Here is an 18,523-nt window from a genome sequence, read left to right on the forward strand (position 1 = left end):
CATTGTCCTTGCCATTAACGTAATGGATGTCAGAAAAGGAATGAACCTCTACCATACAGTAACATATCATTAGTGCATTTCCCTGCTGTATCATCACCCATGTTTCAATTGCCTTCCCTGCCAATGGTGCCACCTTTAATGGTTATCAGGATTAGTTGAGGAGAACTTGCTGAGGGCACATGGGTAAGTATGGGTGAGAATACCATCCACCAGGTACATGGTAAATACTCTTGCAACTCGGCCAACATTGTCTACCTGATACGTTGCAAGAAAGGATGTCCCGAAGCATGGTACATTGGGGAGACCATGCAGACGCTACGACAACGGATGAATGAACATCGCTCGACAGTCACCAGGCAAGACTGTTCCCTTCCTGTTGGCGAACACTTCAGTGGTCACGGGCATTCAGCCTCTGACCTTCGGGTAAGCATTCTCCAAGGCGGCCTTCACGACACACGACAGCGCAGAGTCGCTGAACAGAGACTGATAGCCAAGTTCCGCACACATGAGGACGGTCTCAACAGGGATCTTGGGTTCATGTCGCACTATCTGTAACCCCCGTGACTTGCCTGGGTTTGCAAAACCTCACTTACTGTACTGTCTGGAGACAATACACATCTCTTTAAACTGTGATCAGTGCTCCTTCCACTCACATTATCAGCCACTTCAGGTCTTGAACAAATAAATAAATAACAGAGTTGAAGCCATCGGTTTGATTAACTAAATCAACATGAAGATTAAAGTCACCCATAATTATTGCTCTATTCTTTTTAATAAGTTACTATTATTTGCTGATTTATTCCCTTTTCTACAGTGTAGTTGCTGTTTGGGGTCTGGACACTACTCCTACAAATGTCGTTTTCCCCTTGCTGTTCAGTTTCCCTCCATCCAAATAGACTCTACGTCATCCAAGCCTAGATTGTTGTTCACAACTGATCTCGTTTCACCTCTTATTAACAGAGTTACCCCACCACCTTTCCCTTCCGTCATGTCTTTCCGAAAGTTCCTGGATATTCAGTTCCCAGCTTTGATCTTTTAACCATGCCTCCGCCATGGCGATGAGATGATTTCCATTTATCTCAATTTACACCATCAGTTTGTTTACCTCATTCTGAGTGCTTTGTGCATTAAGATACGGGGCCTTTGGGCTTGCCTTTTCCCCATTGTTAATCAGCCTAACTTCTCTGTGTATTGTGGCCCTATTTGCCTCTTGACCTGGTTACGCTGGCTGTCGTTTTTGCATTTTGCTGCTCTTTCTGTTGTTGCTGTCCTTGTTTCTCTTTCCCTCGTCACCCTGCTCAGGTTCCCAACACCCTGTCATTCCAGTTCAAACTCTTCCCAACCACTCTAGTAAGTTCCCTCCGCCCCCATCCCACTCCCCACAACCCCAAGGACATTAATCCCTGTCCTACCCAGGTGTAACCGGTCCAGTTTGTTCTGGTCTCACCTCCCCAGAACCGGTCCCAATGCCCCAGGAATCTGAAATCCTCCACCCGACACCATCTTTCCAGCCACATATTCATCCAAAACATCCTGGAGTTTCTGCTCTGACAAGCATGTAGTACAGGTAGTAGTCCTGAGATCACTGCCTGCCTCGTCCTCTTACTCCACCTGGTGGTCATTCAATCCCTTCTTGCCCGTGGAGTCTGAGTTTGCAGTTTGACCAACTCTGTATACGTGCTATCTGCAATATTCTCCACGTCATGGATTCTCCACAGTGTCCCCAGCCACTGCTCCAGATCGGAAACACGGGTGTCCAGGAGTTGCAGCTGGAGACAATTCCTGCACAGATGCTGGCCCCAGGCACTGGAAATATTCCTGGCTTCCCACGTAAAGCAGGAGGAGCATACCACAGCAGTGAGCTGTCCTGCCATGACTTTTCCTTTAAAATTAAACATTTATTTAGGGCCCCTTTTGCCTGATCCTCATCACCACAGAATATACAAACTATAAACAACAAAAGGACCTTACAAACTACATGTGATATAAGTAGTAAATACTTACCCAGACTTACTCACCCCTTACCAATTAGCTCTCTCCCTTGTAACCCATAAGATCATAAGACACAGGAGCAGAATTAGGCCATTTGGCCCATCGAGTCTGCTCCACCATTCGGTCATGGCTGACAGGTTTCTCAACCCCATTCTCCTATCTTTTCCCCATAATTTTTGCTCCCCTTATCAACCAAGAACCTATCTATCTCTATCTTAAATACACTCAATGACCCAGCCTCCTCTGTGGCAATGAAATCCACAGATTCACCACCTTCTGGCTGAAGAGATTCCTCCTCTACTACAGTGTGGCAAGACCACTCTCTGAGACTTTAAGCTGGAAAGTCAAGAAGAAAATGCAAAGAGCGCCTCTTTCCCCCGGCACTGAGTTCCCAATACCCAACCTCGCTCAGTGCTTTCCTCCACTGTATTGCTGGCAGCATAGAAAAAGATGATGGGGTGTTTGAACGTCAGGTACGCAGCGCCATCAGCCGTGCTTTTTCACCATCAGGCTGTTATTTCCAGAGGCCAAACTGTGACCAAATGTTCACACGAAACACACCCAACCTTTCTGTGCAACACCCCACCCGCTCACAGCACTGACACCAGCACCATTGCTGCCCGTAAGAATTCAAACTTTTGCAAATAAGATCATCTTTCATTCTTCCAAATTTAAGGGAATAAAGAGACATTCCCCTTAATCTCTCCTTAAGGAAAGGGACAATCTCCTCACCTCAGAAATCGATCCTTTCTTACTCTCTCAGACAAGAGTTTCCTTTTTTAAGGAAAAGGGACATTAAATTCTACACAGTATTCTAGGTGTGGTCTCACTGAGGCCCAGAACAATCGCAGCAAGTTTTATTTACTCTTACACTCCAGTTTCTAACCTGTCATTTGCTTATTCATTTGCTTACTGCAGTTGCATGCCAGTTTGGGAGGGTCAGGGACATTTGCGTATTTGACAATGAAGATGTAAGTTTGTGAATCGAGCTATTGTTGCAATAGACATGAATCTAGACCAGCAGAGTTTAGTCATCCAGAGACCCAGGCTATTGTTCTGGAGACACAGGGTTCAAATCCCACCTCAGCAACAGAAGGAATCTGGACTCAATTTATTAAATATACCTACAGGTCGACAAGCAGGGGCAGTAACTGTGTGCGTGGGGTTGGCCTGGGTTAAATTACAGGCCTAATGTGGAGATGCCGGTGTTGGACTGGGGTAAACACAGTAAGAAGTCTGACAACGCCAGCTTAATGTCCAACCAATTTATTAGTAAACTCACAAGCTTTCGAGGTTTCCCTCTTTGTCAGGTGAAGGGGGAAACCTCGAAAGCTTGTGAGTTTACTATCAAATAAATCGGTTGGACTTAAACCTGGTGTTGTCAGACTTCTTACTATTAAATTACAGGCAGCAGACTTTACAAAGAACTCTAACCCTTTTCAATGAGGCCACTCGCTTACACGTCTGATACTGTCAGGAACACTTGTTGTAGCAAGTTTACTGGTCTCTCTGAATGGGGTTTATTAGTGGCCGCCTTGTCTTTATGGTTACCGATTCCCCACCGTAGCTGACTCATCCGTACTACACCCTCACTGACAAAGATCTTTACGTCTTGTATTTAATGCTTCAATAAATTCCCAACAAAAGTTTACAAAGTTAAGCCAGAATGTCTCCATGGTAACAGGCCACAACTGAATGGGCTGTTTGAAGCAATTCCGCAATCCAATCAGCAAGCGAATTCTTGTCGATCCACATGTTTCTAAAAATAAAAATAGGCTCGAGACTGCCACACTGCCCAATGCTGAGCACGGGATGCAGAACTGGACCTCAGCTCCTCAGTCTCCTGATTCTGCTTGCTTTGTGTTTTGGGGAGGGTGCCTGTGTACGGGGTGAGGTGTGAATATTTAAAATTCCCAGGTGGAAGTGGGAATGTTATTTGGGAAACTGCAGCTTCCCCTTCAAGTTAAGTTCAAAATGAGCTTGAATTTTTCTACAGGAAGCTTGTGAAAGGTAGGTGGAAATTTTCAGTGGGCGAGTTAGTGGCAAAGAACAGGAAATTCTGGACTCTGTCCTGCAGCTGGATGTGAGATAATGGTTTGAGAGTCAGTGCAAAATAAGTAATGACAGAAAGGAGTGACTCTGAGGGCAGACCTGAAACTTAGGGTAACAACCTGAGCGCTTGGCCAGAATCAGAGCTCAACACAGATAAAACTTTACAACAGTAACTACACTTAGATATCTTTAGTGACACCCAGTACATTAACTTACATTTACAAATCACCATTAATGTAACAAAATAAAACAAGAAGCCTCCACAAAGGAATGATTATTAAATAATATCTGACCCCAGATCGCAAGAGAATATTAAGATAGAATCACAGAAACCCTACAGTGCAGAAAGAGGCCATTTGGCCCATCAAGTCCATACCGACCGCAATCCCACCTATTTCCTACCTCCATATCTCTATTTATTTACCCACTAATCCCACTAACCTACACATCTCAGAACACTAAGGGGCAATTTTTAACATGGCCAATCAACCTAATCTTTTGACTGTGGGAGGAAACCGGATAGCTCAGCAAACAATTAGTCAATGGTTTCACGCAATGTCCTTAAGGAAAGGAAAGGACACAGGGGCCAGAAATCTAGCATCCAGCCTGCCACGGGAATCGGAGAGAGTGAGGGGCAGACCATGGAAAGGTCCATTGGCCTCGGGCAGGATTTTACAGTCCGGGATGAGTAAGACTGGAAAATCCCAATCAGGGAGAGAATTCCAGAGCTTGGGGTCTAGGCAGCAAATGACACAACTGCCAAAAAGCCTAGGATTCATTAATTGATTCATCCGAGGAGGTTACCACACCCGGACCCTTGACCCCGACCCTGTCCTCATGCACTAACCCTGACCCTTGACCCTGACTCTGACCACCCTGACCTTGACCAGCCTGATCCTCGACCCTGACCCTGATTCCGACCCTGTCCTCACTCACTGACCCTGAGCCTTGACCCTGACCCTGATCCTGACCTCACTCATTGAGTGACCCAGAGAAGTCCCTGAATAATCAATGGATCAGGAAACCTGGTTGAGTTTCCCTGCACTCATAGAATCTTGGAAGCCCTACAGGGCAGGAGGAGGCCATTCAGCCCATCTAGTCTGTACCAACAACAATCCCACCCAGGCCCTATCCCTGTAAACGTACATATTTACTCGGCTAATCCCCTGACACTAAGCGGGAATTTAACATGGCCAATCCACCTAACCAGCACATCTTTAGAGTGTGGGAGGAAACCAGAGCATCCGAAGGAAACCCACGCCAACACGGGGTGAATGTGCAAACTCCACACAGTCACTGAAGGCCAGAATTGAACCTGGGTCCCTGGCGCTGTGAGGCAGCAGTGTTAACCACTGTGCCACCTTCACTCCATGGTTCCGGCAGTTACGTCGCTGCTGGCCTGACTATGATTAGTTGGGAACAGGTTTCAGACGGACCTCAGATGCTCTCCCCAATTTGGAGCTCCGCTAATCACCGAGCCATTCACTCAGTTACAGGTGTTGCCCTGTTGAGATTTTCCATTTTGTTGAGAGTCTGGAACTGTGCACATGAACCGATTTCAGTTCGTTTCAATGACAGACTCACTCCGGGTTGCTATTTACATCATCTACACAAAATCTCCTGCAGCCTCACTGCGCAACCCTTCAATATGAAAAGGCAGGCACACAGCTGTGCAAATGGGACATTCCCCATCCAATGTTTATTGTTCTCTCTGTTTTGGTCACAATTGCTGGAATCTGCTACTCTCAAGTTGGATTCTTTAACTGCCTCCTTCCTTCCCTCTGTGAAGGTTAGAATTCTATAAAAGAATTCTATAAAATACACACACACATCGACCAATCACATCATCTTTCATCTATTCTTTTCCTGGCTCCAGCATTTTGTGGAATGATCCGGAAAGTGCAGCAGATGCTTTCTCCCATCACTTCTCATCAATAAATTCATCAGCTGCCGATCCAGCAGAAACCTCTTCTTAAAAATGTCTGCTGGCTACTTTTTCATTCACTCCATTCTTCATCACAAGATATTCTGGTTTCTGGTTTTTCACTTCAGACCCTGGTAGTTATTCCATTACTGTCAGGTTAATTGGTCAATGGTTTTGCTGGGTTAGTTCAATCTCCCTTTTTGAAGAAAGGAATTACTTTTGTAACTGACCAGTTTGTTTAAGAAACGTTTCACTGTGTCAAGGATTTCCTGTACCCAGGCTGCTTTCGTCAATATGTTGCCGTTTGCTCTGATATCGATGGACCAGGAAGATTTATCCGGCTGAAGAAAACAAGCAGTGTCACAATGGTTAGCACTGCTGCCTCACAGTGCCAGGGACCCGGGTTCGATTCCAGCCTCAGGTCACTGTCTGATCTCCCTGTGTCTGCGGTGGGTTTCCTCCCACTCTCCAAAGATGGGTGGGTTAGGTAGATTGGCCATGCTAAATTAGTGTTCATGAGCTGTTTTTTAGAGGGATTACCCTTGGGAAATGCATGGGGTTATGGGGCTAGATCCTGGGTAAGATGCTCAGTCAGGGAGTTGGTGCAGATTTGACTGGCTGAATGGCCTCCTTTTGCACTGTAGGGATTCAATGTTGATGTTTGTTAGTGTTGAGAGAATTTAGAATTAATATGTGAAAACACAAGGACGCAAATGTGTGGTGCTTTTGTACAGGGCATTGGTGAGGCCCCACCTGAGTATTGTGTGCAGTTTTGGTGTCCTTATCTTGGGTTTTCTCCGGGTGCTCCGGTTTCCTCCCACACCCCAAAGATGTGCTATTAGGCTGATTGGAGGAAATAAATTGTCCCTAAATTAGTTTCCCTGTAAATCTTTTAGAATTGAGGTGAAGAGAAACCTTTTCACCCAAAGGGTGGTGAATACACTCCCACAGAAAGTAGTCGTGCCAAAATGTTGGCTGATTTCAAGAAGAGATTAGATTTGGCTCTTGGGGCTAAAGGGATCAAGGGATATGGGGGGGAAGGGGGGAAATCAGGATATTGAATTCAGTGATCAGCCATGATCAAGATCAATGGTAGAGCAGGCTGGAAGGACTGAATGGCCTCCTCCTGTTCCTAAGTTTCTATTTCTCTGTCCCCAGGCTGGATCTGATATCCAGGCCGGTATTTACAGGAAAGCGTTTGTTTAGAGGTTTTCCAGAATCCTAAATATCTGACCATTCCTCTGGTGATAATCAGATGTGATGAGAGGTTTCCTGTTGTTATGTGTTCAGTATGTTTATGTTGAATTTTCCTGTGTCACAGGAAGTCTGAAACATACACTGCAGACCCGAAAGACGTTTGCAGTCAGATCACGCAGTTAGGGGACAGAGCAGCTATGGCTCATGCACTCTGCCAAAGTTGTACTATACTTGTACTTTTGTTCTCAGCCACAGCACTGTGCCAGCTGAAAGAAGGTAAGAATTAATCTGATCACTTTATTCTCTTTCTTCAATAATACATTTCATCCGATTAGCAAAGTCTACACGGTTTAGTGAAAAGGAAATCATGTTTGATAAACTGATGAGAGCTCTTTGAGGGTGTAACAAGCAGTGTGGGTAAACAGTTTCCAATAAAACTCGGACAGAATTCTCCTCCCAGAAAAACTACAGCAAGAATACTGTGGAATTGGGCAGTTGTCTCTCGGGCGCGCTCCACACGGCAATCCTCCCACACTCGATCACTTCTTGGTGAGATTCGCGCTGATGGGGGAGGATGGAGGAAACACTGGGCGAGTCCGGCTGCAGAGAGCTCGGGTAGCCTTTTTGCAAGGGCGCCCCGATCTCGCAGCATGCTGGGAAACGCCGTACCGCCCCCCCCTTCCATAGAATTCGGGATACCCCCCTTCCCCAGCACCGTCGCTGGCAATGTTCCCCACCCTTTCCTCAACATGGGCATCAGGGACATTGGAGCTCTTCCAACAGATCCCAATGTGCCCCCAGCATGATCCACCCCTTCACAAACAGCCCCCTCCCCCACTGAATGCCCCCTCTGTCATCACCCCTTGGCACTGTTCCTGGAATGTTGGCATTGTCCCACTGCCTGAAGGTACAGTGGCACTGCCTAGTGGACACTATCTGACCATGCCCTTGACCACCCAATGTCTTCCAGTGGCCTCGTTCCCTCCCCTGGCATGACCATCACGCCTGCTCCCCGCTAGTCGATCTGCTGGAGAGATGGGAACATTCCAGAAGCGGGCATGGTGGGGAGGGTGGAAATGATTGTGCACAGAACATGCCGATGAGATTGAAATCTATGGGTTGAAAACTGCGCCCATGGTGTATTTCTATTTCGAAGCAGCATTCACTAAGGTGCCACACGGAGGATTATTACTCACTATAAAAGTTCCTGGTGTTGTGAGTGAGCACTGGTAGAACACTGGCCAACCCACAGCAAGAAGTCTCACAACACCAGGTTAAAGTCCAACAGGTTTATGTGGCAGTAAACACCACTAGCTTTCGGGTCTTCATCCTTCGTTGGTTCAGAAATCCCCACTCATCTGTCGAAGGGGAAAAGCCCCGAAAGCCAGTGGCGTTTGCTGCCAAATAAACCTGTTGGACTTTAACCTGGTGTTGTGAGACTTCTCACTGTGTTTATCCCAGTCCAACGCCGGCATCTCCACATCATAACCAGCAGCGAGCAGTAGGACTAGGGGGCACATCCTCAAGATAAAGGGGGGGCAGTTTAGAACGGAGTTGAGGAAGAACTTCTTCACTCAAAGGGTGGTGAATCTCTGAAATTCTCTGCCCGTTGAAGTGGTGGAGGCTGCCTCACTAAATATTTTTAAGACGCGGGTTGATGGGTTTTTGATAAGAGAGGGGATTAAGGGTTATGGGGAGAGGGCGGGAATGTGGAACTGAGCCATGACAGATCAGCCATGATCTTATTGAATGGTGGGGCAGGCTCGAAGGGCTAGATGGCCTACTCCTGCTCCTATTTCTTATGTTCTTATGTTCTTATGTCTTGGGGTGAATGGGTCTGGTTGCTAAACAGCAGCTACTGGAATGTCAGCTGGATCAGCGCTGTGATGCCAATGGTTTACAATCTATATTCACGTCAATTAGAGCATCATTCAGACCAGTTGATGATACAAAAACAGTTACTGTGTTGTCAGGAGGGTAAAACGTTCTGCAAAGGGGTATAGAAGTGTTAAGTAAATGTGAACGTGTCCACTTTGACAGGAAGGGAAACAGCAAGTGATTTAAATGGAGAGAGATTGCAGAACAGATTGAGGTACAGAGGAATCTGGGTGTCCCCGTACGTGAATCCCAAAAGGTAACATGCATACAACCAGTAATTAGGAAAGCAAATAGAATGTGATCCTTTAGGGATGGAGTAAGGAGTCTCGCTGCAAATGTACAGGGGCATCGGGAATACTGTAATGGAATATATACTTGTATACTTGTAATGGAAAAGTTCCAGGCTGGTTCCTGTATCAAGGGGTTGTTTGGTGAAGAAATGTTAGACAGGAAGAGCGCAGTTTAGAAGAATGGGAAATGAGCTCACTGATATAAAAAGTTCTGAGAGGGTGTGACCGGGTAGACATCGAGAGCATCTTAAACTGGCAGCCTCAGTTTCAAAGTAAAGGCTGTCTCATTTAAGACAGAGCTGAGTAGGGACTTTCTCTCTGGAGGTTACTTGTGTCTGAAGTTCTCTCCCCCACAAAGCAACTGTAGCAAGCTCACTGAATCCAACCACTGCAGAGTTAGACACCGATTGGTTGACAAAGGAGTTGAGGGTAGATAATGGGGACAGACAGCAAAGAGAAGTTAAGGACACAGTTACATCAACCATAATTTTATTGTCTAGCGTAGGTGGGCTGAATGGTTCCTCTTTCTTATGGTTTCAGTTATTGAGGTGTTTTTACGTTAGTGTTTTGAGAGTGTGACACTGCAGGGCATGAGTCACACTAATTCCAATCAGAAGGTACTCACCGCATACACAGCATCTGATCCCTCAGTCAGCGCACAAACTGCTCAGATTGATCTCGGATACACTGGTGATGTAGATCAGGCAACATCTGAAGTTCATTTGACAAGAACAGGGGGAGGCCATTCATCCCATTAACACTCTTTCAAAATGTAATGAGATCATGGCTGATCATAGAAAGCCTTCAGTGCAGAAGGAGGCCAATCGGCCCATCGAGTCTGCACCGACCACAATTACACCCAGGCCCAACCCCCATATCCCTACACAGTTACCCATTAATCCCTCTAACCTACACATCTCAGGATACTAAGGGGCAATTTTTTTTTTAGCATGGCCAATCAACCTAACCCGCACATCTTTGGACTGTGGGAGGAAACCGGAGCACCCGGAGAAAACCCACGCAGACATGAGGAGAATGTGCAAACCTAATGTGCAAACCAAGATGATGAATGGGATGGATAGGATAGAGGTGGAGAGACTCTTCCCGCTCAGAAAGGACAGTAGGACTAGGGGGCACAGCCTCAAGATAAGGGGGGGGGGGCGGTTTAGAACGGAGTTGAGGAGGAACTTCTTCACTCAAAGGGTGGTGAATCTCTGGAATTCTCTGCCCGTTGAAGTGGTGGAGGCTACCTCGCTAAATATTTTTAAGACTCGGGTTGATGGGTTTTTGATAAGAGAGGGGATTAAGGGTTATGGGGAGAGGGTGGGAATGTGGAACTGAGTCATGACAGATCAGCCATGATCTTATTGAATGGCGGGGCAGGCTCGAAGGGCTAGATGGCCTACTCCTGCTCCTATTTCTTATGTTCTTATGTTCTAAGCCGGGAATTGAACCCAGGTCCCTGGAGCTGTGAAGCAGCAGTTCTAATCATGGTGGCGCGGGTTCGTTGGGCCGAAGGGCCTGTTTCCCGTCCTGTGTTGTTCTCTGTTCTTTAATCACTGTGCTACCATGATCTGTGTCTGAACTCCATTGACCCACCTTCTGCAACCCCTTCACAGCCCAATTTTACCAAACATCAACCAATCTTAATCTTAAACATTTCACTTTCCCCCAGACTCAGCACAAGTGGATAGTGGTGGAGGCTGCCTCGCTAAATATTTTTAAGAAGCGGGTTGATGGGTTTTTGATAAGAGAGGGGATTAAGGGTTATGGGGAGAGGGCGGGAAAGTGGAACTGAGCCACGACAGATCAGCCATGATCTTATTGAATGGCGGGGCAGGCTCGAAGGGCCAGATGGCCTACCCCTGCTCCTATTTCTTATGTTCTTATGTTCTTATAAGGTGGTCAGGAAGGCATAAGGCATGCTTGCCTTCATCATTGGGACATAGGGTATAAAAACTGGCAAGTCATGTTGCAGCTGTATAGAACTTCAGTTAGGCCACGTTTGGAATATTGCATACAGCTCTGGACACCACTCTACTAGAAGGATGAAGGTTTTGGATAGGGCACAGAAATGGTTTGCCAGGATGTGGCCTGGTTTGACGGGTATTAGCTACGATAAGAGGACAATCTTGGCTTGGTTCCTCTTGAAGGTCAGAGGCTGAAGGGCGATCTGAGGGAAGTTTCCTAAAATTATGGGAGGCATGGAAAGAGTGGGTACTCGGACTCTTTTTCCCAGGTTAGAAATGTCAACTCCTTGGGGGTATAGGTTTAAGGGTAAAAGGGGAAAGTTTAAAGGAGATGTGAGAGACAGGTTTTGTTTACACAGAGGGAGGTAAGTACCTGGAATGCGCTGCCAGAGGAGATGGGAGAAGCATATACAATAGCAACGTTTAAAAGGCATCTTGACAGGTACATGAACGGACAGGGAAAAGAGGGATATGGACCACATAGAGGCCAAAGGTCTAATTTAAAAGGGCATCATATACCTGTGCAGGCTTGGAAGGCCAAAGGGCCTGTTCCTGTGCTGTACTGTTCTTTGTTCTTTGATCGTGGAGTGTGGTGAACAGGATAGCTGATTCTATAACACATCTATAGAACATTTTGGAGAAATACTGTAATGTATTTGAGGACACGCTGGAGTCCTTGGAAGGAGTACAAGTGGCATTTACCATCAAACAAAACAATCAGCCCAAGTGTGTCAAGGCCAGGACAGCACCCTATATCACATGTCCAAAGACAGAATCAGATAAAATGGAACTTGTGGACACAGGAGTCTTCGAACCTGCCATCACCAATGACTGGGCAACCCCAATTGTGCCTGTAATGAAGCATTATATATATTTCAAAACAGCAATCGGACCGAAGTTCAGCAAAATCGGCCAATCGTAGGCCACTTGCAAATGCATGTTGTAACTGAACCTTGACATCGACTCATCATTAAACTTAAAGTAAAGTTTATTTATTAGTCACAAGTAGGCTGACATTAACACTGCAATGAAGTTACTGTGAAAATCCCCTAGTCGCCACACTCCAGTACCCGTTCGGAGGTTGAGGGGGAATTTAGCATGGCTAATGCACCATAACCAGCACGTCTTTCAAACGTGGGAGAAAACTGGAGCACCCAGAGGAATGGCAGTTTAGCGGCACGGTAGCACAGTGGTTAGCACTGCTGCTTCACAGCTCCAGGGACTTGGGTTCAATTCCTGGCTTGGGTCACTGTCTGTGTAGAGTTTGCACATTCTCCCCGTGGCTGCGTGGGTTTCCTCTGGGTGCTCCGGTTTCCTCCCACAGTCCAAAGATATGCGGGTTAGGTTCATTGGCCATGCTAAAAATTGTCACTTAGAATCGTGAGATGCGTAGGTTAGAGGGATTAGAGGGTAAATATGTAGGAATATGGGGTAGGATTGTGGTCGGTGCAGACTCAATGGGCCAAATGGCCTCCTTGAGCACTGTAGGGTTTCTATGAATTCTATGAAACCCATGCAGACGCAGGGAGAACGTACAAACTCCACACAGACTGTGACCCAAGTCAGGAATCGAACCCAGCGCTAACCACTGTGCCATCGTACCACCTCAGTTCACTCATAAAGGCAGATTCTACTGTAAGAGATGATCTTTTAAGATAATTTCAGAACACCCTTTACTTAATGGTCCATGGAGCAGATATTGGGCAGTCTTGCGGGTGCAATGTTATCTTGATCACTGATTCCATTAAACAGGAATACTTAGTCATCTGGAAGCCCACATCAAAACAATTTCAGATGTGTGGCCTTTTTGTCAGAAAAGATAAGGTTTCTTTCAAATGTCAATGTAATATTTACGTCACGCAATTGATAACAAGGGTTTACATAAGGCACCCAAGAAGATAGAGGCCATCTTGGAGGCCACATGCCCAATGAATGTAACATAGTAAAGATCATCCCGAGGGTTCATTATTGTGGAAAGTTTATTTCCATAGCCTGTTGGTTTCCGATAGCCCTTTGTGCTTCCTGACATTACCTTAAGCAGCCAGGCTCTATCATTTCAAGATTGTGACTGATTTCCGAGTTGATCTGATCCAAGTTGAATTTTGGCTTTGGGTTGATTTGAATGAAGACAAAGAGAGTGACCCAAATCAGCGCTTTACACCGCGGAACGAGAGAGACACTGAAAGGCAGCAGTCCCTCATGGCCTCAAAGTCACCAAAGCAGGAATGACTTAAGGATCTTTTTATGGTAGGGACTGTAAGTCGATAAATTGTATCTGAGTTGCTCTCAATCATTTCTATAAGCTGCACGAGGCAGGAACGCAACTGGTTGTGGTTTCAAACTGGTTTTGTTTAGATGGACCCCAAATTGCTTCAGTTTTTTGATCAAATGGAACGTTGCCGTCCATATATTTTGTTGTTATGAATTAAAAACTATCCTGACTAATTAAAGAGAACACTTTTCACACACCTGGCTCACACTGTCTTGCCTTTAGAAGGTTACGGGATGATCTAATCAAGATCTTTGAGATAATTAGAGGATTCGATAGGGTCGATACAGAGAAATTATTTCCTCTGTTGGGGTTGGGAGAGGTGGAGTCCAGAACAAGGGGCTGAACCTGGACATTGGAACCAGGTCACTCAGGGTGATGTCAGGAAGCTTTTCCTCACACACAGAGGGGAGCAGAAATCCGGAGCTCGCTCCCCCAAAAGCTGGGAATCCAGTGGATACTTCAACACAAATCATTATCAAGTCGGGTATCAAAGTATTCTGATGGAGGTCAGATAGAGGTTGTTAATGAGGTTAGGGCAGTTTTATTGAAAGTACCCACCCAAATAGTGTAACAGGGCCTGAATGGACTCTTCCTGTAAATGCGACATGAAAAAATACTTTAATTTGAAAACTAACACCTTATTTTCTCATTGCAGAACCACATTGCAACTTTTCAACCTCTCAAAAATCTTTTATTCTTTGATAACAACTTGCTGGCCTGCTCAAACACCTTGAGCAATGGAAAACTTATAGATCTCAGTCCTTAAAAAGTTCAACTTCAGCATTCTGAGTTCCACATTGCTACTTAGAACTTTTACAAACTGAAGCACTAAAATTAATGTTACTTTTGTGCAGAATCCACAGGTTCCCTTCTGAGAAGTTACCCCATTGAGAACACTGGTTCCGGAAATGAGCTGCCTGAATCGGCAAAGAGTCAGCTGACCAATTCTGTTACCATGGTGATGATTCCTGCCATTTACATCATCATCCTGATCGTTGGGATCCTGGGTAATGGGATGGCTCTTTTTGTCTTGGCCACCAAGGTCCAGCGGCTGCCATCCACCATCTTCCTGATCAACCTGGCCACTGCCGACCTTCTCCTGATCCTGGTGCTGCCCTTCAAGATCTCCTACCACCTCCTGGGCAACGACTGGCCCTTCGGTGAGGGTCTGTGCCGGACAGTGACCGCCTTCTTCTACGGGAACATGTACTGCTCCATCCTGCTGCTGACCTTCATCAGCATCGACAGATACTTTGCTGTCGTCCATCCCTTTTTCTCCAAGCGTTTCAGGAGCAATTGGTTCGCTGTGTGTTGCTGCTCAGTTATTTGGCTGCTTGCCCTCATCTCCATGTTACCCTTTCTTCTCCAGAGACAGACGTACCCCATCCAGGATCTGAACATCACCTCCTGTCACGATGCTTTGCCAAGGGACTTGCTGTCTGGTTATTTCTTTTATTACTTTGTGTGTTTGGTTGTGTTTGAGTTCCTCATTCCGTGTCTTGTTACTATATTCTGCTACGTGTGGATAATCAAAACGCTGATGGCCAGTGATAGTAAATTTACGACGGCTATCAGAGCATTGGTGTTGGTGCTGATTGTGTATTTAGTCTGTTTCACTCCCAGTAACATAATTCTGCTGATCCATTACTCAGATTTTTGGCTGACAGGCACCAGTGAGTTGTATTTCGTTTATATGCTGTTTCTGGTGCTGAGTGCGACCAATTCCTGTATCGACCCGTTTATTTACTATTACATCTCCGACGAGTTCAGGAAGAAGGTGAGAAACACAATGTTTTGCAAAGCAGAGGAAGATGAAGATTCAGAAAGAAGATATCAGCTTGTCCTGACGAGTTCCTCCTCAGCACGTACGTCAAAGACATTCCTGTGAAACCTTTACATCCAGGAGGTGGTTGAATTGCACACAATTCAATCCAAACACTTCCCGAACCAGAAAGAATGAGGATGTAATTTTCAGACACACACACACAGGGTCCGGTTTTACCATCGCCCATTTTGAGGCATGAAAACTTGGTAAAGTTGGGCGTGAGGCGAAAAGTGCGATCCACACCCGCTTCCGTGCTGGTTCCCCCCTTTGCCAAGCCCCGAAAATGGCCACGATCGGCGCTGCACCCGAAACGGGTGCGACGGCCGTTTAAATGCTTTTGCATGCCTTTAAATCGACTTAATGACGCCCAGCCTCACCGGCACTTCCCCCTTTATCACCGCGTGCGCCCATCCAGAATTGGCCCGAAACAGGCATGCTCCACAAAAGTCCGATTCGGGCACTCCAGTTAGTGAGGACGGAGGTGCCAAACGTCCGACTTGAGATTGGAGGGGATGGCGGGGAGAACTCCGCCTGAGATCGGTGAATGGGAAGTGGGGTCCGATGCCACTTTGCCTGAGATCGATGCAGGGGAAGGGCCCTGCGATTGTCTAGGTGGCAGGGGTTGCGGGGGGTATAAGGGGGTCAGTAATGTTGTGGGGGGGGCGGGTAAGGCAATGTCTGTGGGGGCAGGGGGAGGCATTATCCGGCCCGGGAACCACATGGCACGGGAACCACAGTTTATCATTTTTTTTCTGCGCCTGTGCAGTTGGAGGTGTCGATCGGACCTGTGGGATTTTGGGCGCGTTAAGACTCGCCCACAAGCTTGTGCAGTGCGAATCGGAATCACTGATATTTTTGCAGGCAGAGTGCCTATGGAGGCGCCTGGGAATGGGTCTAAAAGTTGGATCTGAAACACTCCCAGATTCAAGTCCGCCCAGCACTTAGGATTAAGATGGTAAAATATGGTCCACAGATTCCGACAGTTCAGTGAATCTCACCGCAGCAAATCAAACTTTGTCTTAATGCTTAATTTGTTCATTTTGTAATGTAATCAAATGTTATTCAATGTCAGACTGTAATGGAAGATGATCATTTCTGATCCAATGCCCTGACCCTGAGCTCGACTCTCTGTAAATAAGACGGATTGATGAATAAAATATACTTTCTTCAGACTAGAAATGTGATTAAAATGGATTTGAATACAGTGTAAATTCTGAGCAGACTGGGTGCGGTCTCCAATGCGTGAGGCTTTGTCAAAGGGAGGGGAGGGAGGAGGATTTAGGTTTTAGCATCATTACAGCACTGACCAAGTCCATTCAGCCCATTTTTCATAGTAGCACAAAGCTCCTTGCTCTACAGCCAATTAACCTGGCCAGGGAACAGGGAGAAAGTGAAATTTGATATGTCTGGACTGGTAGAGGTGAATCATGGATTAGAGGCTGTCTGGTTACTGGGTGTCAGTCTGTCTTTACCAGTGAGCTAAACATTCAAGTAAATACTGTTTCTCTAATGATCTCTTGGCAACCGTTACCACATTTTGACTGCACTCCTGATTGATTTTAAATCCTTCTGAAATTCTAACTATTTTATTCACAATGAAACTTAATTTTTATTCTTTCATGGGATGTGGGGTCCTTGCTGCAGTAGTATTTATTGTCTATCCCTAATTGCCCCCTGTCCCAAAGGGTTTGATACATTTCACTCCGAGAGGATACATGTCAGGACTGGGGCTTTCCTTCCCATTAATCATTTGATTGTAACAGTGGAATGTACCAACCCTGTGCGAGGGCAACGGTCAACACAATGGATTTGGGCCGGTGTCTGTGGGAGTTGGCACATTCTCCCCGTGCTTGCGTGGGTTTTCTCCGGGTGCTCCGGTTTCCTCCCACACCCCAAAGATGTGCTATTAGGCTGATTGGAGGTAATAAATTGTCCCTAAATTAGTTTCCCTCAATGTGGAATGCCATAAGCATAGATAAGTGTCATGGGTGGAAGGGGGACTGGTAATGTTAAAATGGCAGTGTGGGCTTGTTGGGCCGAAGGGCCTGTTTCCCGGGCTGTTTTTGTTCTTTGTTCTTTAAGATGCCGAAGGAGGTCAGGGAGGAAACAGCAGATGCTCCGAGGATCATTTTCCAATCTCCACTGGGCACAGGGGAGGCCTCAGAGGGCTAGAGGAATGCAAATGTGATTCAGTTGTTTGGAAAGTTGCGAAGGAATTACCAAACAATTACAGGCCAGTTAGTCTAATATCAATTGTTTGGATCAATCCTGAGAGATTGGATAAACTGTCACTTAGAAAGACAGGGACTAGTCAGGAATGGTCAGTACGGCTTTGTTAAGGGAAAGTCAGGCTGTACAAGTTTGATTGAATCCTTTGGGGAAGTGACAGGAAGGATTGATGAGGGCAGTGCAGTGGAAGTTGTCTACATGGATTTTAGTCTGGCATTTGACAAGGTCCCACATGGCAGACTGGTCGGTAAAGGAAAAGCCCGTGGGACGTAGGGTAATGTGGCAAATTGGATCCAAACTTGGCGCAGTAACAGGGAACAAAGGGTAACAGTCGATGGCGCCCTTGCGAATGGAAAGCTGTTTCAAGCGGCTTTCCATATGCTTCTATAAGTGAGTGAGTCACACTCATACTTACACACACCCTCACACTCACACACACCCTCACAAAGACACTCACATGCATCCTCACACTCACACACACCCTCATACACACCCTCACACACACCCTCACACAGACCTTCTGTCCAAACCTCTGGGTTCCTTGTCCAATGACAGCATCTTCTGTGGCCAGTGCACCATGGGTACTGGGACACCCAGGACAGGACATTTGGAGAATTGTTGCCCTCAGCAATGTCTGGATGGAGTCACTCAGCCTCCTTTCGGACTCACAAACCCCCGACTGAGTCTAGTCCCTGGGTGTTGAACCTGGTAACGCAGTGTTGCGCTCAATTCACTTCTTCGTTTTTAACCAGTACATTTCTGTTCTTACAAAAAGTGTGTAAGTGAATTAAAAGCTAAAGTGTAAGAACAGGGAGATTTGTGGGGTAATTTTCCCACCGCTGCTAATTGATGATTAGAATGAGGCAGGTTCTGTGGCTTCTGGAGTTGCTGAGG

At 46.3% G+C, this 18,523-nt stretch overlaps 2 protein-coding genes across 3 annotated transcripts in view; one reads left to right on the forward strand and one right to left on the reverse strand.

Annotated features, from left to right (window-relative positions):
* Positions 1 to 18,523, reverse strand: part of LOC145358534 (protein S100-A1-like) — a 93,201-nt gene that overhangs the window by 61,584 nt on the left and 13,094 nt on the right. The gene's annotated exons all lie outside the window — the stretch shown is intronic.
* On the forward strand, positions 3,814 to 16,006 carry LOC145358770 (proteinase-activated receptor 2-like). 2 transcript variants are annotated; one of them, XM_080213039.1, is made up of 3 exons: positions 3,814 to 4,002; positions 7,290 to 7,441; positions 14,430 to 16,006. In XM_080213039.1, exons 2-3 carry the CDS (start codon positions 7,363 to 7,365, stop codon positions 15,461 to 15,463), a joined length of 1,113 nt encoding a protein of 370 aa, XP_080069165.1. In that variant the 5' UTR covers positions 3,814 to 4,002; positions 7,290 to 7,362; the 3' UTR covers positions 15,464 to 16,006. The 2 variants fall into 2 exon arrangements, with proteins under 2 accessions (XP_080069165.1, XP_080069166.1); XM_080213040.1 differs by lacking the exon at positions 3,814 to 4,002 and having other exon boundaries at positions 7,356 to 7,441; positions 14,231 to 16,006.

This window comes from Carcharhinus amblyrhynchos, chromosome 26 (assembly GCF_965287045.1).
Source record: "Carcharhinus amblyrhynchos chromosome 26, sCarAmb.v2.hapA, whole genome shotgun sequence".
In the NCBI taxonomy this organism is placed as follows: domain Eukaryota; kingdom Metazoa; phylum Chordata; class Chondrichthyes; order Carcharhiniformes; family Carcharhinidae; genus Carcharhinus; species Carcharhinus amblyrhynchos.